Source organism: Diceros bicornis, chromosome 10 (assembly GCF_020826845.1).
Source record: "Diceros bicornis minor isolate mBicDic1 chromosome 10, mDicBic1.mat.cur, whole genome shotgun sequence".
In the NCBI taxonomy this organism is placed as follows: Eukaryota; Metazoa; Chordata; class Mammalia; order Perissodactyla; family Rhinocerotidae; genus Diceros; species Diceros bicornis.
This window is the reverse complement of record NC_080749.1, coordinates 11360136-11384739: the sequence shown is the minus strand read 5'-3', so window position 1 is coordinate 11384739 and position 24604 is coordinate 11360136. Positions and strand designations below refer to the sequence as shown.

Here is a 24604-nt window from a genome sequence, read left to right as displayed (position 1 = left end):
CACCCACAGTCTGTGACCCTCTTAAAGGTGGCAAGGCAGCCCTGGGGTGCGGAAGGGTGAGAAAGGGCAATGGCACCAGGGCTCGCAGACCCAAATGCACAAAGCTCACTGCCTGCCCTGCCTGAGCTGGCCCGTGCCCCGGGGGTTTCCACGTTTGCTAATGAATAATGGACAGGACGGGCAGCCGTGTGGGGGCGACATGCCCCTCCCGTGTACTCCCCACTTCACAGCAGGAGGCAGGGCAGGGGCCGGCTGCTTCACCCACACTGCCTCAGTGATCCTCAGAGCACCTCCACTAGGCAGTTCTCACGCCAATCTGTAAGTGGAGAGAACGAGGCCGGAAGCGTCGTGACTTGCCCAAGAGGGAAAGGGGGGAATCTGGGATTTGAAACCATGTATTTGTGATCCGTAGCGCTCCAAGGTCACATGTCAACGGGTAGGAGGCGGTGGGCCAAAGGGGAAAAGGGGCTCATAGTCATGGGGGTAGTGATACTTGAGATACATCATGGAACACAATGGAAAACTCAAAAAAGAAATTTTTTTTCAATAAAGACTTCAAAGAAATGGATTGGTGCCCTCAGTGTCGTGCACCATTCCTCCTAAGACCATGCTCCCGTCGGCTGTCAGGCAGCCCCCTCCAAGCCCTTCCCTGAGGTCCAAGCAGAGAAGCGCCTACTCCTAGCAGCTCAGGCTGGTCTCGGAATCCCTGGAAGCCAACACTCTCGCTGCTCAGATGAGGGAATGGGGCCCCTTTTTCAAGCAGCCCGCTGTGCATCTCCATGCCCAACCTCTCCACTCCACACCACCTAGCAGCACTGCCTGGGTACCAGGTCAGCTGCGACATGTCCCCTAGAGTGTGAGCTGTTTACATCACGAGGAGAAAGAGCTCCCTTGATGTAGTCCCTTTGGATTCTTTCTAAATGCGGCCACCACGTTCTGATGTCAGGGAGATGTGATAAGGTATCTAGATGGTATGGTGACGAAAAAGACTGCTCCACTGCAGGAATCTGAATTGTTTTATTCTAGGGCAAACTCAAAAGGGTTTTTTTTTGTTGTTGTTGTTTTCTTTTTTAGCAAATTCTAGCACATTATTAACAAAAAAAAAAACCTGTACATTTACCATGATACACTTGAAGGTGAAACAAATAACATATAAATACAGATATGGATGTAACATGAAAAAGCCCAAAAACAAAAAACAAAAACCCAACCTGGGGGTGTGAGGGACCATGCGTGTGAACAGTGCCAACAAAACTATTTTGGTGGCTGATGTTTTTCAGAGCATTTCTTTTTTCATTTCCAAACATCACTGTTAGCAAAGTCCTGGTGGGATTCTCCAAAGTTCTTATTTGCTGTTTTTAATGTGTAATATTATGCTTGATAAATGAAGGGTGGCAGGGAAAGAAAGATTCATGAGACAAACTCAGCTGCGCTACCTGCTCGGGGAGTCGGTAAGCTAGCGGTGAGCCCGAGAGGCGGCCCCGCGGCCGGCGGCGGCCCCGGGCCAGAGGGGCACACACGGCGCCCTTGAAGAAGGTCGCCCGCCGCCCCCTTGGCCTCAGCCTGCGGGCACACCGGGGCCCAAGAGGGATGGCAGCGGCTTGAAGGAAAGCGAGAGCCAGGCGATCCGGCCCCAGCGGGGATGGGGGGTTTTGGGGCCCTGGAAAGTCAGGTAAACAGGGGAGGCAAACCCAGTTTTGGGGGCTTTGCTCTTCTGTGTTCTGCTGTTTCATCCGAACAGGAGGCCTGGCAGGCAGGCGGCGGCAAGGCAAGGCAGCTGCAGCTGTCAGGACTTGGAGAGGGCGGCAGTGGTGCAGCCCCCTCCCTGTGAGGTGGTGGCGGCATGCGAGTCCCCTCGGCGGTGGGAGCAGTTCTGATTGAGGCCAAGAGACCTGTGAGTGATTGTATCTAAGTCAGGAGATTGAAGGTTGGGCAGGTGACATTCAAGGCTAGCCCTTTGCAAGTACTATGAGGACATTCGGCAATGTTCTTCCCAACTACAGGCGGGGGGCCAGGGGGACTAGGAGTCAGAGCTGGAGGAGAAAGGTCTTTCTAAGTGCAGTAGGCATAAAAGAACTCATAAATAACCTAGCCAGAACGCACGTTTCTAACACAGAAGAGTCGTCAAGACGCTCCAGCTCACTTGCAGAGTGTAAAAAAGAAACCTCCTTAGTGAAATATTAACAAATGGTATTTATCAATGAAAGTAAGGCCTGGTTCTGCTATGTTTTGAGCCAAAAATAAGTCAATAATATTCAACCACTTAAAACACACTCTTAAAGTTCCCTCAACAGCAGCAGTGGGGTACATCCTACATGTGCAAGATACCCCCTCCACACACACACACACACCCACACACACACACACATACACCCTCGCAGTGAAGGCACCCTGGCTTCACTGTTCCTGGACCTTCATTTTCAGTGCCTATTTCCAAATAAGGTATCTATAATAAATTCTGAATGAAAACGAGCTATGTTTGCTACAGTGTCTTTCACAACTTCCACCATCAAAGCTGGAGGGTCAGAGAAGGGGGTCTGTGAAGACGAGCGGTGAGAACCACAGTCCCTGCTCCTCAGTGCTGGCGGCTGTGAGGGACTGCATCGGAACAGCAAACACTTCATTAAAAATGAACATCAGAATACGCATTTTCCTTATGGAAAAATCAGTTCAATGTAGAGGATCTAAAATAGAATAATCAGCGACGATAGAAGTCTTCATGATTGCATTAAAAGTTTCCATTTGGCTTTAAGACTTTTACTCAAAACTTATTTAACCAGATTCCAAATCTAGTTACTTTTATTGGAGCAATCAAACCTCCAAGAAATTTTTTAAAAGGGGTAGTTTCTCTGGTAATTTCTCATTGAAGAAAAGGAAACAGACTAAAATTGTGTTTCAAATCCTGTTTTTCTGCAATTTGCCACTCATCATAATTACTTTTTCCTTAAATAATGACTCCTTCAATAGATGATCAAGGAAGTACTTCAATCCATAAAATTAAAAAAAAAAAATGGTTCTGATACATGGTCTCTCTAGACTTTTCTTTGATCTTAATCCCAAATTAAACAGAGAAGTCAAAACTGAGAGGGCAGAGTTGCCATTTACCAGATTAACTGAGAACATTTCAGAACTGAGCAGCTCAGGCAAAGGTTAGGGGAGAGAAAAAAGATGGTGCTAAGCGGAATTGCCAAGTCCCAGGGTCCCGAGAGAAGCCCCGTGTGTCCCCAAGATCTCAGCAGTAAAACAACTTCACCTCTTACGTCCTCTATGCTTCATGATATGCCATTTTTGGCATCCACTAACCGATGCTATAAATTTACCTTGATTTTTCAGTTTGCATTTAAACTTTAAGAATTCTTTCCAGTGGAAGCTCTGGGGTAGGGACAGCATCAGTGAAGCTGTTCAGAAGGGGCTGGGAGCCTATCCTGGAAGAATATTACGGAGGACGCCCTTTTAAACTAAAAGTGAGGGCAGTCGGCCTCCAGTCTAGACATAAGCAAAATTCCAGGTATTTGTTAAAAGGCCATCTTCAGGCTTTTCTCCATTTCTTGCCAAGACTTGATTCATATTCTTAGTAGGTCTCAAAACACAACTTAGAGACGAACAACCCTTTCACGGTGTCAGTTGTGAAAGGGGTGGGGCTCTGCCCCACACAGGCCACATGGAGAGGAAAGTAAGATGAAAGAGAAACACAGATTAACATACCCTCCTCAAATCTGTTATTAGCTGAAAAGAAAATGCTACTTTCTACCAAGTATTGGCTAGAGAGCTCTGATTTTAAAAACTGCATCCACACACATGGTTTTATGATCTCAGCAGGCTGTACAAGACATGTTTAAGTATGGCTCTTTTCTTTTCTTATTCCTTTTGTTTTGTAAGAAGATGCGATACAGGCCTTGCTTCCTTTACATTCAATACCAGTAAGATTCTACACAAAAGCTGGAAGGGACCAGAATACTGATTGTAATAAATATTTGCGGGCCTCCTTGTACTGACTGGGCAGCCGATGAAGGGGGAGGGTGGGAAAGGTCTCGGAGAGGCACCACCAATTGCTTCTAGGGCTACCAAGAGACTCTGGCGTCACCATTAGCTGTGTGTGGACACATCGGAGGAGGAGCTGCTGTTGCTGTTCGTGGTTTGGGCCCTCTTTATATATAAATTTAGTAGCTTCATCTGCAAAGAGAAGATACAAATAAATTAGCAGGAGGAAAAGCAATCAAAAAGTAGAAAACAGGGAAAAAACCCAGGTGACAATAAGAAAAGAGCATGTTCCTTAGCTGAGAAATTCATCACACAAACATTTACTGAGTGCCACTACTCATCCAACGCATCTGCCCAGTGCCAGGGCCACGGCAGGAGGGAGGAGGTCAGAGTCCGGAGGGGAGGAAGCACAATGGGTTGTGACAAAAAGGATGAAACCTGTTCTAACCAGGTGGGCCACAAGAGATCCCTGGAAAAAGGTATCCGAGGGGCAGATCCACACCTTTCTGGGGCGACTGCAGCCAACGGCGCCGTCCAAGCTTGCGGGAATAGCAGGGTGAGGGCCCGCACCCCACTGGGATAAAGCAGCTAAGCCAAGGTTAGAGGTCAAGTCCCTAACCTCCACTCCTCTGCTAAAGCTGAAGCTGTTCCTTTCACCTAGCACACCTTCTCTCCCCACCCCCATTTCTGCCTACCGAAACCCACCGAAGCACTGTGGCACCTGAGACCCAGCTTCAAGGCCACCTCCAGGAAGCCCTCCCCCATCTGCTCATCTGGATGCCATCATCCCTTCCTTGGAACTCCTGAGGCACTCCCTCCCCCTAGTGCAACTCAGCATATGCTGCCTCAAGCTACAGTTAGCAGTGGACTTGCTCGCTCCTTCCAGCAAGATTAGACCTTCCGGGGGCCAGATACTGCATCACTAAATAACGTCACCCCAGATGGGCACAGTGCTTTACAATGAAAGGGCTCTCATAGCTGAGATCTCATTTGTTTTTAACTTAAGTCTGCTTGGACCCTCAAAATATGTAGAACAGCATGTAACACTGTAGGTTCTTAAATACTTGCTGAATGCCACTACGGTAATATGCTGATAATTTGCCTGATCATATTAAAAAGAAAATAGACATTTGTAGAAGCAAAATGTCCCAAGAAATCTATGTAACATACAACTTGTGAAATTAAGGGAATTATGAAATACTTACTACACACAGCTCTTGACCTGCCTTGCTCTAAACAGACTGTGAGGCTGAGATGACTATAAGCCAGCCCAGGGGAGGAGAGGCTGGTCTCCAGGGGGACCCAGGAGGAGAAGCTCAGGGTGGTGTGTGTGGTGCATGAGAAAGCAGGGCCCTCTGACAACCCGTGGGAGCAGGAAGAGCACCCAGAGAGCTGCGAAGAGAGGTGAAGGCCCCCCACCACCCCAGCCCCCACAGGCTCTGTCTCAGACGTGTGGAGCCTGAAGCACACAGCGTGCAGTGGGTTTACCCACAGTGAGGTCTGCAGTGAGCACTCTGGAGCTTGCTGCTTGTACTCCACAGCCCACCTCTGGGCTCTCCCTACGCCAGCACCTGTGACGCTGTCTTACTCTCCTCAACTGCAGAGGAGTATGTCATGTTAACCTACGACGTGCATCAGTTTGTCATTCCCCACCTTTTAAAATCTCAAACCTTTTACTATAATAATCCGTGCAATGCTGCAAGTGCCATCATTGTACACGAGGATGTTAACGCTTTGAGGCTCTGTGTGATAAACCCATCCAGGGCCAACTAGGTTCAAGGGAAACCCTGGCATATTACACAAAGCACTGGCCTGAGGCTCAACAAATCAGGCAGTTCTGGAACCAACTCTACCACTAACTGGTTGTGTGACCTCAGGTAAAACGTTTTCTGAGCCTCAACTTCCCCACCTGCAAAATGAAGAGCAGTGAGAACACTTCCATGTTCCTTCTGTAGCTCCTTGTTCAGAAAATGTGTCCTCTGAACACCCCTCTTCTATTTCGACCCAAGTTGTTCACGCTGTTCCTTCCTGCAGTTTGCTCCATCTTCTCTCCCTATGCAGCTCCCCCCATTCTGCCAAGCCCGCCAGCCTAGCTTAGTCCCCCTTCCTCCAAGAAGTCTCTCCCTTTCCTTCTGCTCCAGTGGGCCTAGGGCCCGGCAATCGGCGCCGGTCCCACTGTGTCAGCTGCACGCTGGTCACTCCTGGGCTGCTGGACAGGTTTCCTCATGTGGCAGTCCTGCCCCCCAGCTGTATTTTATGCTACTCAGGGCAGAACAAGGTTTTGCTTTTCTACATGTCTTACCATAGTGTAATGAAGACAGCAGCTTCCTAACACATACTTGTTGAATCGAAGAATTTTTAAAGACAAAAGAAAAAAATGATCTAGAAGACAAGATAGTTATATTTCTATGAATGGCTGGTTAAAAATGAGTTGCTAAACATTGTTATATTTATTTGCAACTCAAAACCACAGAAGTATCCACCTAGTCAAGTCTAGAATATAACTACAAGGAAAAGATAATGACAGTAGAGTTAACGATGTGTGCATGTTCGACAGTTTCCAAGGAGCTTTTTATCCTGATTACCATATTTGAGCCTCACAAAAGTCCTCTGAGGTAGGCAGAACAGGTTCTCCTCTTTTACAAATGAAACAGCTGGGATTCAGAAAGCTTGCTCAATAAGCTGGTATAAATTCAAATCAGAGTGTTATATCTGTAGGATGTCAAATGTAATCCTCACAGAAACCACAAAGAAAATAGCTACAGAATATACACAACAGGCTATGAGAAGGCAATGAAAACATTTCAGTACAAAAAGCAAACAAACATAAAAGAAGACAGTAACTCAGAAAACGAAAGACAAAAAAAGCTTGTAAGGCATACAGAAAACAAATACCAAAACGACAAAGTCTCCCCTCATCAGTCGTCACCGTAAATGTAAATGAGTTAAACTCTCCAATCAAAAGACAGAGATTAGCAGAATGGATTAAAAAAAAAAACACGATTCAACTATAGTAGCCCCCTCTTATCTGTGGGGGATATAGTCCAAGACCCCCAGTACATGCCTGAAACTGCGGATAGTACCAAACCCCATATATACTATGTTTTTTCCTACACATACACACCTTTGATAAAGTTTAATTTATAAATTAGGCACAGTTAAGAGATTAACAACAGTAACTAATAATACAATAGAACAATTATGACAATATACTGTAATAAAAGTTATGTGAGTGTTGTCTCTCTCTCAAAATACCTTATTATCCTCACCCTTCTTCTTGTGAAGACGTGAGATGATAAAATGCCTACGTGATGAGATGAATGACATAGGCATTGTGATGCAGCATAAGGCTACTATCGACCTTCTGACAACACGTCAGAAAGAGGATCATCTGCTTCCAGACCACGGTTGGCCGTGGGTAACTGAAACCGTAGAAAACGAAACTGCAGATAAGGGAGGACTATTGTATATGCTGTCTACAAGAGACTCACTTTAGATCCAAGGCACAAATAGGTTGAAAGTGAAAGGATGGAAAAAGACATTCCACGCAAATAGTAACCAAGAGTACTGGGGTAGCAATACTAATATCAGACAAAATAGACTTTAAATCGACAAAGATTACAAGAGACAAAGAAGGACATCACATATCAATAAAAAGTCAACACAGCAAGAAGATATAACAATTATAAACATTTACATATCTAATAACATGCCATCAAAATATAAGAAGCAAAAATTGACAGACTGAAGGGAGAAACAGTTTTACTATAATAGCTGGAGACTTCACTACCCCACTCTAAATAAAATGGATAGAAGAACCAAAAAAATAAGTAAGGAAATAGAGGACATGAACAACATTATAAACCAACTAGATCTAACAGACACATACAGAATACTCTACCCAAGTGCACATGGAACATTCTCTAGGATAGATTATATGTTAGGCCACAAATTAAGTCTCAACAGATTTAAAAAGATATCATACAGTTATCTTCTCTGACCACAACTGGATGAAATTAGCAATCAGTAACAGAAAGAAAACTGAAAAATTTAGATTTGTGGAAATTGAACAACACATTCTTAACCAATGTATCAAAGAAGAAATCATAAGGGAAATCAGAAAATCTTGAGACAAGTGAAAACGAAAACACAAGATACCAAAACTTATGAAATGCAGCAAAAGCAGGCACTGCATAAAGGAAAACTTATAGCTGTAAATGCTTATAATAAAAAAGAAGAAAGATCCCATGTCAATAACCTAACTTTACATCTTAAGGAACTAGAAAAATAAGAAGAAACTAAACCCAAAGCTAGTATAAGGAAGGAATAATAAAGATTAGAGCAGAGATAAATGAAACAGAAAAACAAGAGAGAAAAATCAATGAAGCCAAAAGTTGGTTCTTTGAAAAGATCAACAAAATTGACAAACCTTTAGCTAAATTGACTAAGAAAAAGAAAACAAAATCAATTTACTAAAATCAGAAACAAATGTGGGAACATTACTACCGATTTTACAGAAATCAAAAAGATTATAAAAGAATACTATGAATAATTGTACACCAACATATTAGATAACCTAGATTAAACAGACAAATTCCTAGAAAAACAAAACCTACCAAGACTGAATCATGAAGAAAGAGAAAATCTAAACAGATCCATAATTGGTAAAGAGACTGACTCAGTAATCAAAAATCTCCTGACAAACAAAAGCCCTGGACTAGACAGCTTCACTGGTGAATTCTACCAAATGTTTAGAGAACTAACACCAATTCTGCTCAAACTTTTCCAGAAAACTGAAGAAAAAGGAACACTTCCAAACTCATGCTACAAGGTCAGCATTGTCCTGATGCCAAAGCCAAATACATTACAAGAAAAGAGAACTACAGATAAATATCCCTTATGAACACTGATGAAAACATCCTCAAGAAAAGACTAGCAAACCACATTCAACAGCATATTAAAAGGATTACACACCATGACCTAGTGGAATTTATTCCTGAAATGCAAGGATGGTTCAACATATGAAAAATCAATACAATACACCACGTTAACAGAATGAAGGGAAAAAAACACACAATCATCTCAATTGATGCAGAAAAAGTATCCGACAAAATTCAATACCCTTTCATAATAAAAATACTCAATAAACTAGGAATAGAAGGAAACTACCTTAACATATCAAAAGCTATATATGAAAAGCCAATAGCAAACATTAAGCTCAATGGTGAAAGACTGAAAGCTTTTCTTCTAAGATTAGGAACAAGGCAAGAATGTCTGCTTTCACCATTTCTATTAAATATACTACTAGAAGTTCCAGCCAGAGCAATTAGGCAAGAAAAAGAAATAAAAGGCATCCACACTGGAAAGGAAGAAGTAAAATTATCTTTGTCTGTAGATAATACGATCTTATATATAGAAAATCCTAAAGATGCCACAAAACACTGTTGAAACTAATAAATGAATTCAGCAAAGTAGCACAATACAAAAATCAATGAGCAAAAATCACTTGCATTTCTATACACTAACAATAAACAATCTGAAAAGGTAAGAAAACAATTCCATTTATAATAGCATCAAAAAGAATAAAATACTTAGAAATTAACTTAACCAAGGAAGTGAAAGACTTGTACAGTGATAACTACAAAATGTTGCTGAAAGAAATTAAAGACACAGATCAATGAAAAGACATCTCATGTTCATGGATTGGAAGACTCGATATTGTTAAGATGTCAATAAAGGCGCACCTCAGAGATATTGCAGATTCGGTTCTAGACCACTGCAACAAAGCAAATACTACAATAAAGCAAGTCACACAAATTTTTTGGTTTTCTAGTGCATATAAAAGTTCTTTTTAGGGGCTGGCCCAGTGGCTTAGTGGTGAAGTTTGGCGTGTTCTGCTTAGGTGGCCCGGGTTCACCAGGTTGGATCCCAGATGCAGACCTACACTGCTCGTCAAGCCATGCTGTGGTGGCGACCCATGTACAAAATAGAGGAAGACTGGCACAAATGTTAGCTCAGGGCTAATCTTCTTCAAACAAACAAAAAAAAAACAAAAAAGAAAAGAGGAAAATGGGTAACAGATGTTAGCTCAGAGCAAATCTTCCTCACCAAAAAACAAAAAAATTTATGTTTATACTATATGGTAGTCTATTAGTGTGCAATAGCATTATGTCTAATAAAACAATATACGTACCTTGATTAAAAAATACTTCATTGCCAAAAAATGCTAACCATAATCTGAACTTTCAGTGAGTCACAATCTTTTTGCTGGTGAAGGGTCTTGTAAAAAAACACAATATCTGCAAAGCCCAATAAAGTGAAGTTGAATAAAATGAAGTATGCCTGTACCATTCAAAGCAATCTATAGATTCAACGAAATCTCTATCAATCCCAGTGAGGTTCTTTGCAGAAAAAGAAAAATCAATCCTAAATTCATATGGAATCTCAACAGATCCCAAATAGCCAAATGATCTTGAAAAAGTAGAAAGCTGGAGGACTCATGCTTCTGACTTCAAAATTTACTACAAAGCTATAGTAATCAAAACAGTGTGATACTAGCATAAAGACAGACATACATTCCAATGGAATAGAACAGGGAGCCCAGAAACACACCCTCATATACGTGGTCAAATGATTTCTGACAATGGTGCCAAGACCATTCAATGAAGAAAGGAGTCTTTTCAACAAATGGTGCTGGGAAAACTGAATATTCACATGCAAAATAATGAGGTTGGACCCTTACCTAACACCATACACAAAAATTAACTCAAAATAGATCAGAGACTGGCACATAAGAGCTAAAATTATAAAACTTTTAGATGAAAACATAGGACAAAAACTTCACAACACTGGATTTGGCAATGATTTCTTGCATATGACACCAAAAGCACAGGCAACAGTAACAATAACAGACAAACTGACTTCATGAAAAGTTTTAAAATCTGTACATCAAAAGACAAGGGATCAGGACGAGCCCAGTGACGTAGTGGTTAAATTTGCGCACTCCACTTTGGTGCCCTGGGGTTCGCAGGTTTGGATCCCAGGCATGGACCGATGCACCGCTTATCAAGCCATGCTGTGGCGGCGTCCCATGTAAAGTAGAGGAAGATGGGCACCTATGTTAGCCTAGGGCCAATCTTCCTCAGTAAAAAAGAGGAGGATTGGCAACAGATGTTAACTCAGGGCTAATGTTCCTCAAAAAAAAAAGATAAGGGATTAATATCCAGAATATATAGAGAACTTCTAAAACTCCATTACAATAAAAAAACAAACAACCCAATTCAAAAGTGGACAAAAGACTTGAATAGACATTTCTCCAAAAATGATATACAATTGGCCAACAAGCATATGAAAAGATGCTCAACATCACCAATCATTACGGAAATGTAAATCAAAACTACCATGAGATACCACCTCACACCAGCTGTTAGGATGGCTACTATCAAGAGAAGATAACAAGTGTTGGTGAGGATGTGGAGAAAGTGGAACCCTTGTGCACTGTTGGTGGGAATGTAAAACGGCACAGCTGCTTCAGGAAACAGTTCGGCAGTTATCATGTGATCCAGCAATTCCACTCCTGGATATACCCAAAAGAATTCAAAGTAGAGGCTCAAAGAGATATTTGTACACGCGTGTTCATAGCAGCGTTATTCACAATAGCCAAAAGGTGAAAACAACTCAAGTGTCCATTACCAAGAAATGGATAAGCAAAATGTTGTATGTGTATATAATGGAATAATATTCAGCCTTAAAAAGAAAAGAAATTCTGACACATGCTACAACATGGATAAACCTCAGCGACATTATGCTAAATGAAATAAGCCAGTCACAAAATGACAAATATTCTATGATTCCACTTTTATGAAGCACCTGAGTAGTCAAATTCATACAGGAAAAAAGGAGAATGGTCGTTTCCAGGGGCTAGAGGCACGAGGTGGAAGGGAAGTTATTATTTACTGGGTGCAGAATTTCAGTTTTCCAAGATGAAAAGAGTTCTGGAGATGGGTGGTGGTGATGGCTGCATGACAATACGAATGCACTTAATGCTAGTGAATTGCACACTTAAAAATGGTTAAGATGGTAAACTCTGTGTTGTGTGTCTTTTGCCACAAAAAAATATTTTTGAAGAAAAGAAAAGAAAGCTTGCTCAAGGTCATACAGCTATAAGTGGGGCACAGAGATTAGAAGGCAGGTTGTCTGACCCCAAAGCTAGTGCTGAAGCCACAGCAATGGGACACTTGTCAAAAGCACCACACATGTTCCTTCTCTAACCTTGCATCAGGCCTTTCTCTATAGAACCTGATATCATTTATCAACCTCCTTTAAGCAGTGGAAGAGTGTTCTGATAGGCCTGGTTACGCAGAGTAACAGAAGCCACAGCTTCATTCTCTGTTTCTAGTCTAGGAAATTGAGACAGACAGCACCATGTTCTGTCAGCTACCCATCTTTTTTGGGGGTGGTGGTGGTGTTTGTTTTAGGAGATGTATACACGAGTCCGCAAAGTTCATATTAACACACCAGTTATCACATCTAAAAATTGTAATGGCTGGATGAATTGGGCTACCAAAACCCTAAGCCTAGCCTAAGCCCTCTGAGCTGACTAAGTCGTAACCAGAGGAAGGGGAAGTCCTGGCTCCTGATCAGGACGTGGGTTCTAGGTGCAAGGCCACCACTGAGAGGGGCAGCAGCAGGTGGGCTGCAGAACAGAGATGAAAACACACCTGTATTTCCTCAGTCCCTTATTAGAGGGGTCAAATGAGATGACGGGGCAGCTCCTTACTCAGGAAAGTAGAAAGTGCCAGACAAAACCGAGGTCTGACTAATATTATTTTTGGATGAATTTTCCTTTTATAAATCTAATTCCCTTTGTGAATACTGTCTTCTAGGTCCTCACTGCTGCCAGGAACCACCTACAAGTCCCTGATGAAAGACGGAGGAGGGTTCCCGGCCTAGCACACTGCTTGTGGCTCGAGGCTCAGCACTTTTCAGTTTGTGGGTAGGGAAGGGATCAAAAAGAAGCCTTTGTAGGAGCAGGGAAGGAAAGGAGGAACTGGAAACTGGAGTCAGGTGAAGTAGCCCCAAATCATCCATCCATATCCGCCTCACTCACAACGTCCAACCTCGCTGCTTATGTCTGTCCACAAGAAGAGCACAGTGTTGCTCTCCTTCCGGACCAGCAGTTCTCAATTGCTTGTCATCTGGCCACATGTGGAGACTTTTGTGACTGTCACACTGAGGGGCGGGGTGTGCTATGGGAACCTACAGGTGGCAGTCAGGGATGCTGCGAAATTTCCTACAATGCACAGGACAGCCCCCACAACAAAGTGGCCCAAAGTGTCACTAGTGCTGAGGGTATGAGCCCAGAACTCTGGCGGAGCAAGGCGCAGGCTGTGATGCTCACCAGCTGTGTCAAAGGAACAGCCCTATTTGAAAAGAACTGGGACCTCACTTGCTTCTTTCACAAGGAGTAAGGTCAGGTGCTTCTAGCTTCGTGCTTTTTTATCCACACCACTGCCAGGGTGTTTTTTAAGTCCATGTTGACGCACTTGCCCCACACGCAGTCCCTGGAGTAGCTCTTGGACAAATGGCTGGAGGTCTCCAAGGCCCAGCCAGCCTCCCAACCTTGCCTCTCACGGCTTGGGGGTTTCTCCCTGCTCTGATCTGGCAGATTAATCAGATTTGAGTTTATTTGTAAACCAATAAGCACTCTAGCCACTCTCATCTTCAATGAGCCAATAGCCCTTTTGCTCTGTTTTCTCCCTCTGATTCTAGAATACTCTTAGAGGAACATGAGAGGCAGCACGGTGAGTAAAAGCCTGGCTTCTGGAGTAAGAGTACTGTGCCCTTGGGCAGGTTAAATGGAGAGTAACCGTCCTTACCCCACAGGCCTGTTGTCTTCAATAAACGCGTCACCACATGCCAAGTGCAGAGAACGGTGTCTGGGACACAGGTGAGAGCCAGCTATCACTACTGTCGATGGCCATGAGGGACCTGGTCCTGACTTGGCAATTTGTTAAGCTAGGAGGTAAATTTCCTTAGTGTTTCTGTGAGAGAAAACAAGCTGGTTTCTAAGTCAAGTCATCTTTCTTTGGGGAATAAACTAGAAGCTCAAAGCTCTATCATTTCAAAAACAGGGGTTACAAGAGAGTATGTTGTATCATCTTAGCATCACCTTAAAATGACTTCACTATGTAGTTGGTCATTTTTCTCTTTAGAAAATGCTTTTGGAGAAATAAGGCCCAGCTAACACACATATGATGAGAAAAACCTGTCTGGAGTTGAGACTGCAGACAAGCACATTCATGACAAGCTGGTAGAGCCCATGTAACACTATACATACCTTGCTCCCCGTGAGCTGTGCGAGGTGAGGTTTCAGCTCTTCTCCGATTACGGAATAAATTGCCACTAAGCAAAACACGCTGGCCTTACGCACACTACTTTCGGTGTTGTCATAACCCTAGAGTCAGAAGGGGAACACAAAAAGGAAACGAGATCAAAGATTTGCTTCATAGTACTTCATCAACGTTTCTACAAATGCCCTCCCAGTTCAACCTTGGATTTGTCAATAACAACCAGGATACACCTTAGCTCTGCAACTGAACCCAGAGGTTTCACCCCAGAGAGGTCAAAACTTAGTGGCGTCAAGAGAAAGCCGGTCCCCGGGGTGGGGAAGCAGGACGCTGGTGAGTTCCAGAGGGCGCTGCTGTGTAATGAGCTGCCACAGCAGTGTCATCCAAAAATGCTGTCAGAGAGACAGATGAGAAAACAAAATGAAGGGGGGAAAACAACTTGCTTCTTTTATATTTCTCCCAATGGTAAGACAAATTTCACATGTGCAAATGCCTTTAAGGAAACGAGAACTACCTCACTCACTCTTGGGGGCAAACCTCTCTACTGTCCCAAGACTCCTGGGGACTGCCCAGTCCTACAGCCTGACATTCACACCCCTCTACAACTGGACCTCAATCTACCTGCCAGCGTCACCCTCGCCTCACACCCTATGGGACTACCTGCTGTTCTGCAAACAACCCTCAGGATGTTTCAGCCTTGGTGTAATCCAGGCCTCAGCAGTATGTATTTACATTCCCAAGCCAAGTGCTCAGCAAGCAGCAGCACTTCTTAAAGGTGAAGCTGACTTCTCTCTACCCCTCCCCATTGAAACTGCTCTCTCTCTCCAGGGCCCAACTCTAAATCACCTCTTCTATGATCCCTTTCTCTCTGCCACCCCAACCCGGAAATCACTCTCCACCTCCAACGTCAGAAATCTTCACCCGCATCTCTCCACAGTAACTCAGCACATGACACCACCATCTATACTGGTCTGCATGGCTATCCTGTGTCCAACAGCAGGTTGAAAAATCCCTGAGGTAGTGCAACAACAGTGGGAAACATCCTGTATGTTCCAAAGTCTATCTAACTCAATGCCTGATGCTTAGAAGGGTTTCAATAAATATTTGCTGGCTATGTAAAAACAAGGACCATGATTTGATTTTGTACTCCATGGCCCACCTTGCCCAGGGCTGGGGCCCAGACATTTCCAAGAAGGCTTTGTTGAAGGAATGAACAACAACAAAAATGATCAAAATATGTTTATAGTAAACAGAAAGCTCATTCTGGGATCTGCAGTTCTAGGCTGCCAGGAAATCTTCCTGCTACATTCAGGGGAGGGTGGATGAGAGACAAGAGAGAAGCTGCGAGGCGTCCAAGCCACAGAACTTCACAGGTTCTAAAACACAAGTCACCATCTGGTTTTTCCCACCTGCCCCCTCAAAAGTCGCCACATCACTCTGAGTTGAGTAGCCACTGTTCCCGGCCTCACAGCCACATGTAGACAGGCACTGGGCCACACCCCCACAAAGGGCCTACCTGCAGCAAGCCTGGGATGATGTCGGCGAGGAGCTGCAGCAAGGACTCCTTAGCAATCCTCTCAACGACTTTGGTCTGCATCTTGATGGCGGCAAGGTTGATGGGGTAGTCAGCGGTTTGGATGATGGGGCAGAGCACTTTGATGCACTGCTCTGGGTGGATGGAACTGGCCAGCGTGGATGCAGCCTCCTCGGCAGCTCTCACCACCTGAAAACACGGGTTCCCCCAAATGAGTGAGCTCCACATGCCACAAGGGGAGACAGACCAAATAATATTTCAGAGGCCAAATGACAGAGACTTCACTTACTGCCAGATGGCAGCCATCACTTCCTCCCACTAATTTTGATAAGGAAAGTAAAAGCAGAGTGCTTTGGTTAAAGGGGGATGGGGACACGGGAAGGCAGGTATAGGGGACTCTGGCAAAAACCTTAGACAAGTAGCTCTCTACGTGTGGTCTCCCACTGCAGCAGCAGCAGCGCTGGGAACTTGTTAGAAATGCAACTTCTCGGGTCCCACTTCTCCGATCTGCTGAATCAGAGACTGTGGGGGTGGAACCCAGCAAGCTGTTTTAATAAGCACTTGGGAGATTCTCATATACACGAAAATTTGAGAGTCTCTGCCCTAGAAGATAGGACCTGGAAATATAAATGCTTTCCAATGGCCTATGGGACACACACAACTGGAATAACCAGAGAGAAGCCTGGAAGGAAAATCAGAATCACTTCAATATTTATGTTCCCATAGATATTATGTGCAATATCTAATTGCACAGCAGTTGGGAAGGCTCAGAAAGAACTCTCTGAAGTGTTTTCTTGAGAGGACTCTCATGGAAAGTTGCTTTTCCAGGAATCTGTACTCATGCTATCACCTCACCTTGCACTTTTAAGGAAGTGTGTGAAATGGCCACCTTATGACCAAAGGAGTGGCCTCTGATCTTTGAAGAGACCTCGACGCTCCAGGGTACACTAAGGACATGTTCTAGAAGTCACCAGAAGGGCCGCAAAAACCCTCCGTAATAAAGGTAGAAGCTAAATGCAAAACCCAGCGAGGAAGAAAGAACACAGGTCTGGGGCTTAAAGAGCTAGAAGCAATCCCAGTCACGCCACTCACAAATGCTAACCCCCCATTTCCCCATCTGTAAAATAGGGGTATCCCAGGGAGACCATCTGATGAGTGGTATCAAGTTATAACTGATATTCAGTAAATGACAGTTACTACTCTTTATGGCACAGGAGCACATATACTATATAAATGACACACGAAGACACCAGGTATAAACAGGTATGCATTTTCTTACAAAATACAATGAAAATCTACTACTTTTCTCCTCCTGCCAGTCCTGGATGGGTCATTCCACCCAGATTCTTCTCTGCTTTGTGTAATGCTATTTAAAACAACTCAGCTCTGTCTTTAACTCAGCAATGAGACAAGGCTACCACATCAAGCCTCAATCATCCCAGTGCTCTTGTGACTTAAGCAAAAACTGACCAATGAAAACAGCATAAGGACCATCTGGAAAGCACCTTCTAGTCCTGGGCACTAGTGTGCTAAGAAGTCATTCCATACAAGCCAAAGAGGGTACGAGACACAGAAAGGCAACTTGAGCCATGGGTGGACACATGGGCTGCTTTAGGTCACCTTAGGGCCCTGACTGAGGCACTGTCTCCCAGAGCCCCAGGTCCTCTCTTTAGGAGGGACAAGGTCAGATCTCAGGGCTCTCCAGTCACGGCTTCGGGACAAGATGCCACGCAGCTCAGCCTTGTGTTCAGTCCAGGCTACACTACCCTGTGAACAGGGCTCACTTCCGGAGTGTGCCTCATTGGCCCACGTGTCTGCTCCTTCCAACACTAGAGAGCTGAATTCATCTCATTTGAAAACTGACACATTTAAGACTGGCCCTGATGCTAATAGTGGGGTTTTCACTAAGAAGTTCCACTTTGGCTATTCATGCGCCAATAGCTGGCATTTAACACTATAAAAAACCTGGAAGGAAATGCACAATATGTTAACATTCATTATCTCAGGGTGGTAAGATTATGGGTAATTTTGTTTTCTTCATATTTGTTAGATTGGAAGACTGCAAAGAACATTATATTAACATGTACAGCAAGGAAAATGTATTCATAAAAATCTACTTAAAATGCCTTTTTCAGATCAGGGAGAGTTAGCAGTCCAGCCCTTGGTTCAAGGTGGGAGGTGCTAGCATGCGGCACTCCACGATCAGGCAGCCTCTCTTAGGTCTTCCTGAACTGGATCTAACCCCTGGGAGGGAGCAGGTACTCCTTGGGTGTTAGCTAATATTATTATATTGTTATAAAAATCATTACTATCTCTGCTTATCTCCCACTGTTTCCATAAACTCTCCTCTGCTAAACCTGTAAACTCACTTCCCTCAAACGTGGCTGACACACGTGCTTTGCCCTTCCCCAGGCCTCCTTGACCATCGGAATGATCTCTTTTCCCCCAACTTCTAGAGTTTTTCTCTATTTCTGGCACCAATGTAGACTGCTTTGTATCCTTGCTGACATGCCCATGTGTATTTCTTCTTACTAAATAGGATGCAAAAGGCAGGAGCTAGAACATTTCTTTTGTACTCTGAAGTACTCAGCAGAGCTGGGCATTTACCAGGTGTTGAACTCTTACTGATAGACTCAACTTCATTCTCCTATCTGTCCAAAGATAAGTTCCTGTTTAAAGAAGCCCTACCTTCTTGAATTCTGAAAGTCACATTTCTTTCTTGTTGGGGGCCTTTTAAACCTTCCCTAGGGGGACCTGCTGTCTCCTTAAGGCATTGCCCAAAGGCTAGGTGTCTTATGAAACAAGATCACTCCCCCTATCATCACCCTCATGGTGCCAGGCCAGGTGGGGGTGGTCCATGCAGGGGGGCAGCATAAGGATGCAAAGACGCAGAAGTGGCGGGATGAGGCCACGGAAGCAGGCGGGGGCCAGATGGTGGGAATCTGCTACCTGAGGAGCTTCCTGTAGTTGGCCAGGATTAGATGGAAGGAAGTTGGTGAGGGGTAAAAGGAGAATGAATGTCTGCAGAAGGCTTCTCTGATGTTCTGTGGGGATTCCTCCAGCTCAAGGGCCCTCGGCCATGCAGAGCCAGCCCACCTTGCCTCTGCCTCCTCCACAGTAAGCAAGTGATTTGGGTTAGCCAGGCACCTCAAAATAAGTGAGCAGACTGCCCTGTCAGCAAGCATGAACTCGGTCATATTTATGGTATCTCACTCCACATCACATAGACATGGGAATGAGACTATTACAAGAAGCCCACTGTGACTTTTTCTTGCCAATTCAGTCTCCTGCAGAGTGCAGCTTTTTCCATACAGGTCCCCCGAAAGAAGAGTGCTGTTTGGCCCTGATGTGCGTGCATGACCTTTAACCTTTTACCCCAAGAAAAGCAGCCTCCAGAAATGGATGGGCACGTGTTCAGTCTCTCAAGAGCAGCACAGAAGACAAACTTCAGCTCAATCCTCTGGTAAGATACTTGTTATGAGCCTCAATTTTTTTAAATTCTAAAATGAGAATTTAAAAACATCTACTTGTACAGTTATTTGGATTCAGAGAGAGAACATACAAACAATTGTGGCTAGGGCCGGCCCCGTGGCTTAGCGGTTAAGTGTGCGTACTCCGCTGCTGGCGGCCTGGGTTTGGATCCCGGGCGCGCACCTACGCACCGCTTCTCCGGCCATGCTGAGGCCGTGTCCCACATACAGCAACTAGAAGGATGTGCAACTATGACATACAACTATCTGCTGGGGCTTTGGGAGAAAAATAAATAAATAAAATTATACCAAAAAAAAAACAAACAAACAATTGTGGCTACAAAACACATGAAGGCTATAAACTAGGCCTTGGTGGAGGAACAATACCAGAGGTGAGGTTTGGCAGGAAAGGTGCTACCAAGAGGCATGGCATTGAACTTGGGAGCTCCAGGGCTGCCAGAGAGCAGAGGACTGTGCAGAGGACCGCTCTTACCAGTGTAGTGCCAACATCAAGTGGGTCTGCCCTCTCCAATAATCTCTTTAGAATGCTAACCTGATGACCAAGCCCAGGTTTTTCAATACGGCAAGAAAGAGCATCAAGGTCTGGCTCCTGCCAGCCTGTCTAGTCACATTTTTTGCCCTCCCTCTTCCCATCGTGCCCTGCTAAGACAGCTGAGGGCACGCCCTGCACATACCCTGCCAGCCAAATCTCAGAGCCCTTGTCTCCCTTCACTCTTCCAGAAAGTAGTTCACTCGTGTTCTTCACTGGCTGGGCCAAGTCATCCTTCAGCACCCACTCACCTCAAGAGAACCTCCAGGAAGCCTCACGTGCACACCTTGACCACTGCACTTAAACATTTTGCTGGAATTGTCTCTCCCACTAGACTAAAAGTTCCTTGAAGGCAAGCTCCCATCTCAGCCATCTTTCTATCCCCTATGCCAAGCACAACGTCCAACGTATATAAACTAGGTGCTGGATAAATGTTTGTCAAACTAATTTTCCTACAGTGTATATATTTTTAAATGTTCACGACTGGGAAAGCCACCCCTGGGGCATGCCTCACTGATGTGCGTTTACATGTTCCAACTAAGGTGCTACCCCAGGAAATGAGGAAGAGGCAAGATATCTACAAGTGACCAACTTGGGTCTTGGGAAAAATCAACTGTACGAGGCCCAGAGTGTCCCAGTCTAGGTGAGACACTGGAAAGGCAAGAGATCTATTCTATTCTTTGGAAAAGAGACTTTAGTTCAGGTTAGTTTTTTCCAGTAGTGAGTTGTTTAAAGAGGAGTAGCATATTTCTGAGAAGAACTGCATCATGCAAACAACTACCCAAGATGAAGTGCTCTTCTTCATCCTCAGTTCCTGCACACCCCTAAGGCTGCTGTAAGTCCACAGTGTCCTTGGGAAGGCCAATCATCTGGCATGTGGCTGAGTTACATACAGCTAAGCATATGGTGGCAAGTGGAAGAGGGGGTCCATCTCTTTTCTAATCTGGTCCTGCCATGAGACCGTGCTCAGAAACCAATGCCTTTCTACTGTAAGAAACCACTATTCATTAGTATCATAACATACTGGCCAGAAAGTTGAGTAATACCAACCAACTGAGGAACCTTTGGCTCTTCACTTTTAAACATGGAAAAAAAATGACAGGGTCAGAAAAAACTAGATGATTTCATAGATACATTTCATAGATACAAGTTAGAAAACACTGATATACAGGAATCGATGTTTAAGATCCCACTACGAGCTGCCAGCCTGGTGGCATAGCAGCTAAGTTCGTGTGCTCTACTTCAGCAGCCCAGGGTTCGCAGGTTCGGATCCTGGGCGCGGACCTGTGCACCACTTATCAAGCCATGCTATGGCAGGCGTCCCACATTTAAAATAGAGGTTGATGGGCACAGATGGTAGCTCAGGGCCAATCTTCCTCAGCACAAAAGAGGAGGATTGGCAACAGATGTTAGCTCAGGGCTAATCTTCCTCACCAAAAGAAAAAAAAAAAAAGATCCCACCAGGAGGCAGGAGGCAGCTCAGTAGGTGGAAAGACCCAGGCTTTGGAGACAGCCTGGGATTCAAGTCCCAGCTGTGCCACTTAACAGTGTTGACAGGAGCAAACTAAAAACCCCCCAGTGCCCCGCAGGGATGCAATGAGCACTAACGAGACAAGGAACTAAATTGCCAGGTTCACAATGAGAACTCTACCACAAGGTTTACTTCCTCTCCTCCAATCTCTCCACGCTCTACTGTTATCCAGGTTAAGGTGAGCTACCCTACAGAGAGCTGCTGGGGAAACAGACTGTCTCAGACCTACTGAGCTGAAACCCAAACCCGAAGACAACTTCCTCTTACAAAACTCCAGGGACTCTGGATATCACCTGCAGGAAGCATTTAATCAAATGTGTCTAACATAAGGAGGTTTTCTGAAAATGTCTGAAAATAAAATGCCAGAAGCTGCACTTTAAGATGGTAAGTTTGAGGGCCTCTCCTTTTTCAGGTTAGAGAAAGTTCCCCAAGACAGACACCATTTTTGGCGAGGCAGGTAGGTATCCTTAATTTCTCTCTCTATGCCAAGTGCCCAGCTTCTGGCGAGCTGCCTGAATCAAGGTGAACTGTAGGTTTTGCCCCTGTGTTCTATGTAACCTAAGAAGCAAAGATTATAAACGAAAGCAAACAGAGAGCACAAGTAAACACGGGCAACAGAGAGGAAGGAGGACAATAATGTTTAGCAGACAAGGCGGCCAGAAGGGGCAAGGATTTAAGAGGGGCGGCATGTTCACGAGCGAGAGCAGGACCAGGTAGACTTCTAGGCTATCATCCAGAAGTGATCAAAATTGTTTCAATTCTGCTGATTTTACTACAGTCTGGTTAGAAACATAGCAATTCTTCCTTTTCAAAGTTAGTGAAATAATAGTGTCTGGCTAGGAAAAGCATAATTTCCTTATGTAACTTTTTTAAAAAGTGAGATCACTACTCAGAATACTGATGAATGTTTGCTTAAAGATAAGGTTTCTTTTAGAGCACAGAACTTGTCAAAATTTGGACTGCATGTTTTAACTTCATAAAGTTTGATTTGGCTCTGCCGCAGACACATCAGAATAACTGGTTAAATTAAGAAACAAAATAAGCAAGCAAGCAAGCAAATATTCAGAAACGACCAGAATCAAAGAACTCTTCCCAGTAGGGTATAGCGAGTTTAGCTCCTCAATCATGTGCGGAAGCTAAGGAAAAGGTTGGTGCCACCTTCTGGGAAAAGCTGGAAAGACCTTATACAGTTAGGACGGACCCTGAGTTTTAGTACCACCAGCACACTGGGGAAATGACGTCTTTGGTTAAAGACTGGCACTGCTGTGGTTAAGTGCGCGCGCTCCACTACTGGTGGCCCGGGTTCAGATCCCGGGCGCGTACTGATGCACCACTTGTCTGGCCATGCTGAGGCGGCGTTCCACATACAGCAACTAGAAGGATGTGCAACTATGACATGTAACTATCTACTGGGGCTTTGGGGAGAAAAAGGGGAAAAAAAAAAGGAGGAGGATTGGCAATGGATGTTAGCTCAAGGCCGGTCTTCCTCAGCAAAAAGAAGAGGATTGGCATGGATGTTAGCTCAGGGCTGATCTTCCTCACACACACAAAAAGATAAATAAAAATAAATAAATAAATAAAACAAAAATAAAAATAAAATGCTTCTTTAAAGACTGGCACCGCTGTGAATTCAGGGATTTAAGGTGGAGTGCCAACATGGACCTGAACCTGGCATGCGAGTCCTCAATTAGCGAGGCTTGATATCACAGGCAGGAAAGAAGAAAAGCTCCAGGTTCAAAGTCTGGCGACCTGAGTTTTGGACCTAGTTCTGTCATCAACTAGTGAGCTGGTCTCGGGGAAAATTTCTTCTACGTTCTAGGCCTCAGTTTCCCTCATCAGTAAAATGAAGGGGAGAATCTGAATCAATAATTTTTACATTATTTCAGATTACAAAACCTTACCTTCTACCCCTACTTGACAAGTGTTTTCCCCTGAAAAATGCACACACAAAAAATTTCAGGTGGCAGAGTCTCAGCGAAATGATCTCTAACAACACAGCCATCATATCCCTGCCTAGGAAAGCAGATTCAGGGCAACACCATCTATCTCAAATGGGGTATGGCTCTTAGGCGGGAGACTTATTCTGTCCCAAGGGGTAGAATCAGGGCCAACAAAGAAAAATGCTGAGGAGTCAGAGGGGCTGGGAGCCCAGGAGGGGGCTGTGTCCCCTGTCCTGGAGGACACTGCAGATACTAGGCTGGCTGGCCTCTCCGGAGGGGCTTAGGAGGCTACTGAAACCTCAGATGGAAGTTGGGCAGTACACAGAAGGCTCCTCTTCTGCATCTCCAACATCCAACTCTAAAAACTCAGGGTGTTTTCCAGCCTAAAGATAACAATGTGTCAGCCACTCCACTGTAGGTATTGACAGATTCAGCCATCGCAGTAGCCCAAAGACACAAGTTGTGTTTTTCATTGGAGTTTTAAAGTTAATTCAACTGAATCTAAATAGCCTTCTTAGATGTATTTAGAGAAATGCAGTTATATCTGCTTTGTGTAATATTAAAAAAACTTGACAACAATTCTATTCAGAATCCGTCTACTTTCTTCAATGGAAGAGGACAAAAAAGACAGTTATCTTCAGTTTTCAACAGTCAGCCACCTTACTCTCTTGACTTTGATGTCAGCCCTTGCAGGCACAATGCAGCCCTGCTCCCCAATTCACCTAGTTACTAGCATCTTAGAGATCCAGAGAGCTTCTGCGGCTTGTCCATCATCACAACCAGCAAACTGGCAAAAGCAAGAGGAGAACCCAGGTCTTCCAACTCCAAACTCAAAGGTTCTGACATTAAGCAATGGCCCTCTCAACTGCTTGCTGCATATGAGTTGTTTCTTAATAAGATGCCTTTTCTGAAGCTACAAGAGCTAACGGGCAGGAGTCACATCTGGTTCCTAAGACGGTCCGTTCACTAGAGAGGAGGAACCATTTCCTCTTGCCCTGAATAACAGTGGGAGCAGGCAGCGCCGCTGCCATTCAGAACTGGACACAGTGCCTGGCACTTTACAGCCACCCTGTGAAGTGGGAAACGTACCTCCACTCGACAAGTAGAACACGATGGCAGTCTCGGGTCAGCGGACTGAACCCAGCATGTCTTCCACGTCCAGGCTCCCTCCCCTTGGCCATGCGGGCTTGGCTCACTGTTAGAATTCTCTCCCTAACTCCTTCTCAGCCTGTCCCAGGTTCTCCCTACC

General features: G+C 44.6%; 1 protein-coding gene across 1 annotated transcript in view; it reads right to left on the bottom strand.

Moving 5' to 3' along the window:
• Nucleotides 1-1476: 1476 nt before the first annotated feature.
• Nucleotides 1477-24604, bottom strand: part of CLASP1 (cytoplasmic linker associated protein 1) — a 260490-nt gene continuing 237362 nt past the window's right edge. The window contains exons 38-40 of the mRNA XM_058548789.1: nt 15847-16053; nt 14321-14437; nt 1477-4173 (exon numbers count right to left, since the gene is read on the bottom strand). Of these exons, the coding sequence (XP_058404772.1) occupies nt 4087-4173; nt 14321-14437; nt 15847-16053 (411 nt within the window). The 3' untranslated portion in view covers nt 1477-4086. The remainder of the gene's footprint in view (nt 4174-14320; nt 14438-15846; nt 16054-24604) is intronic.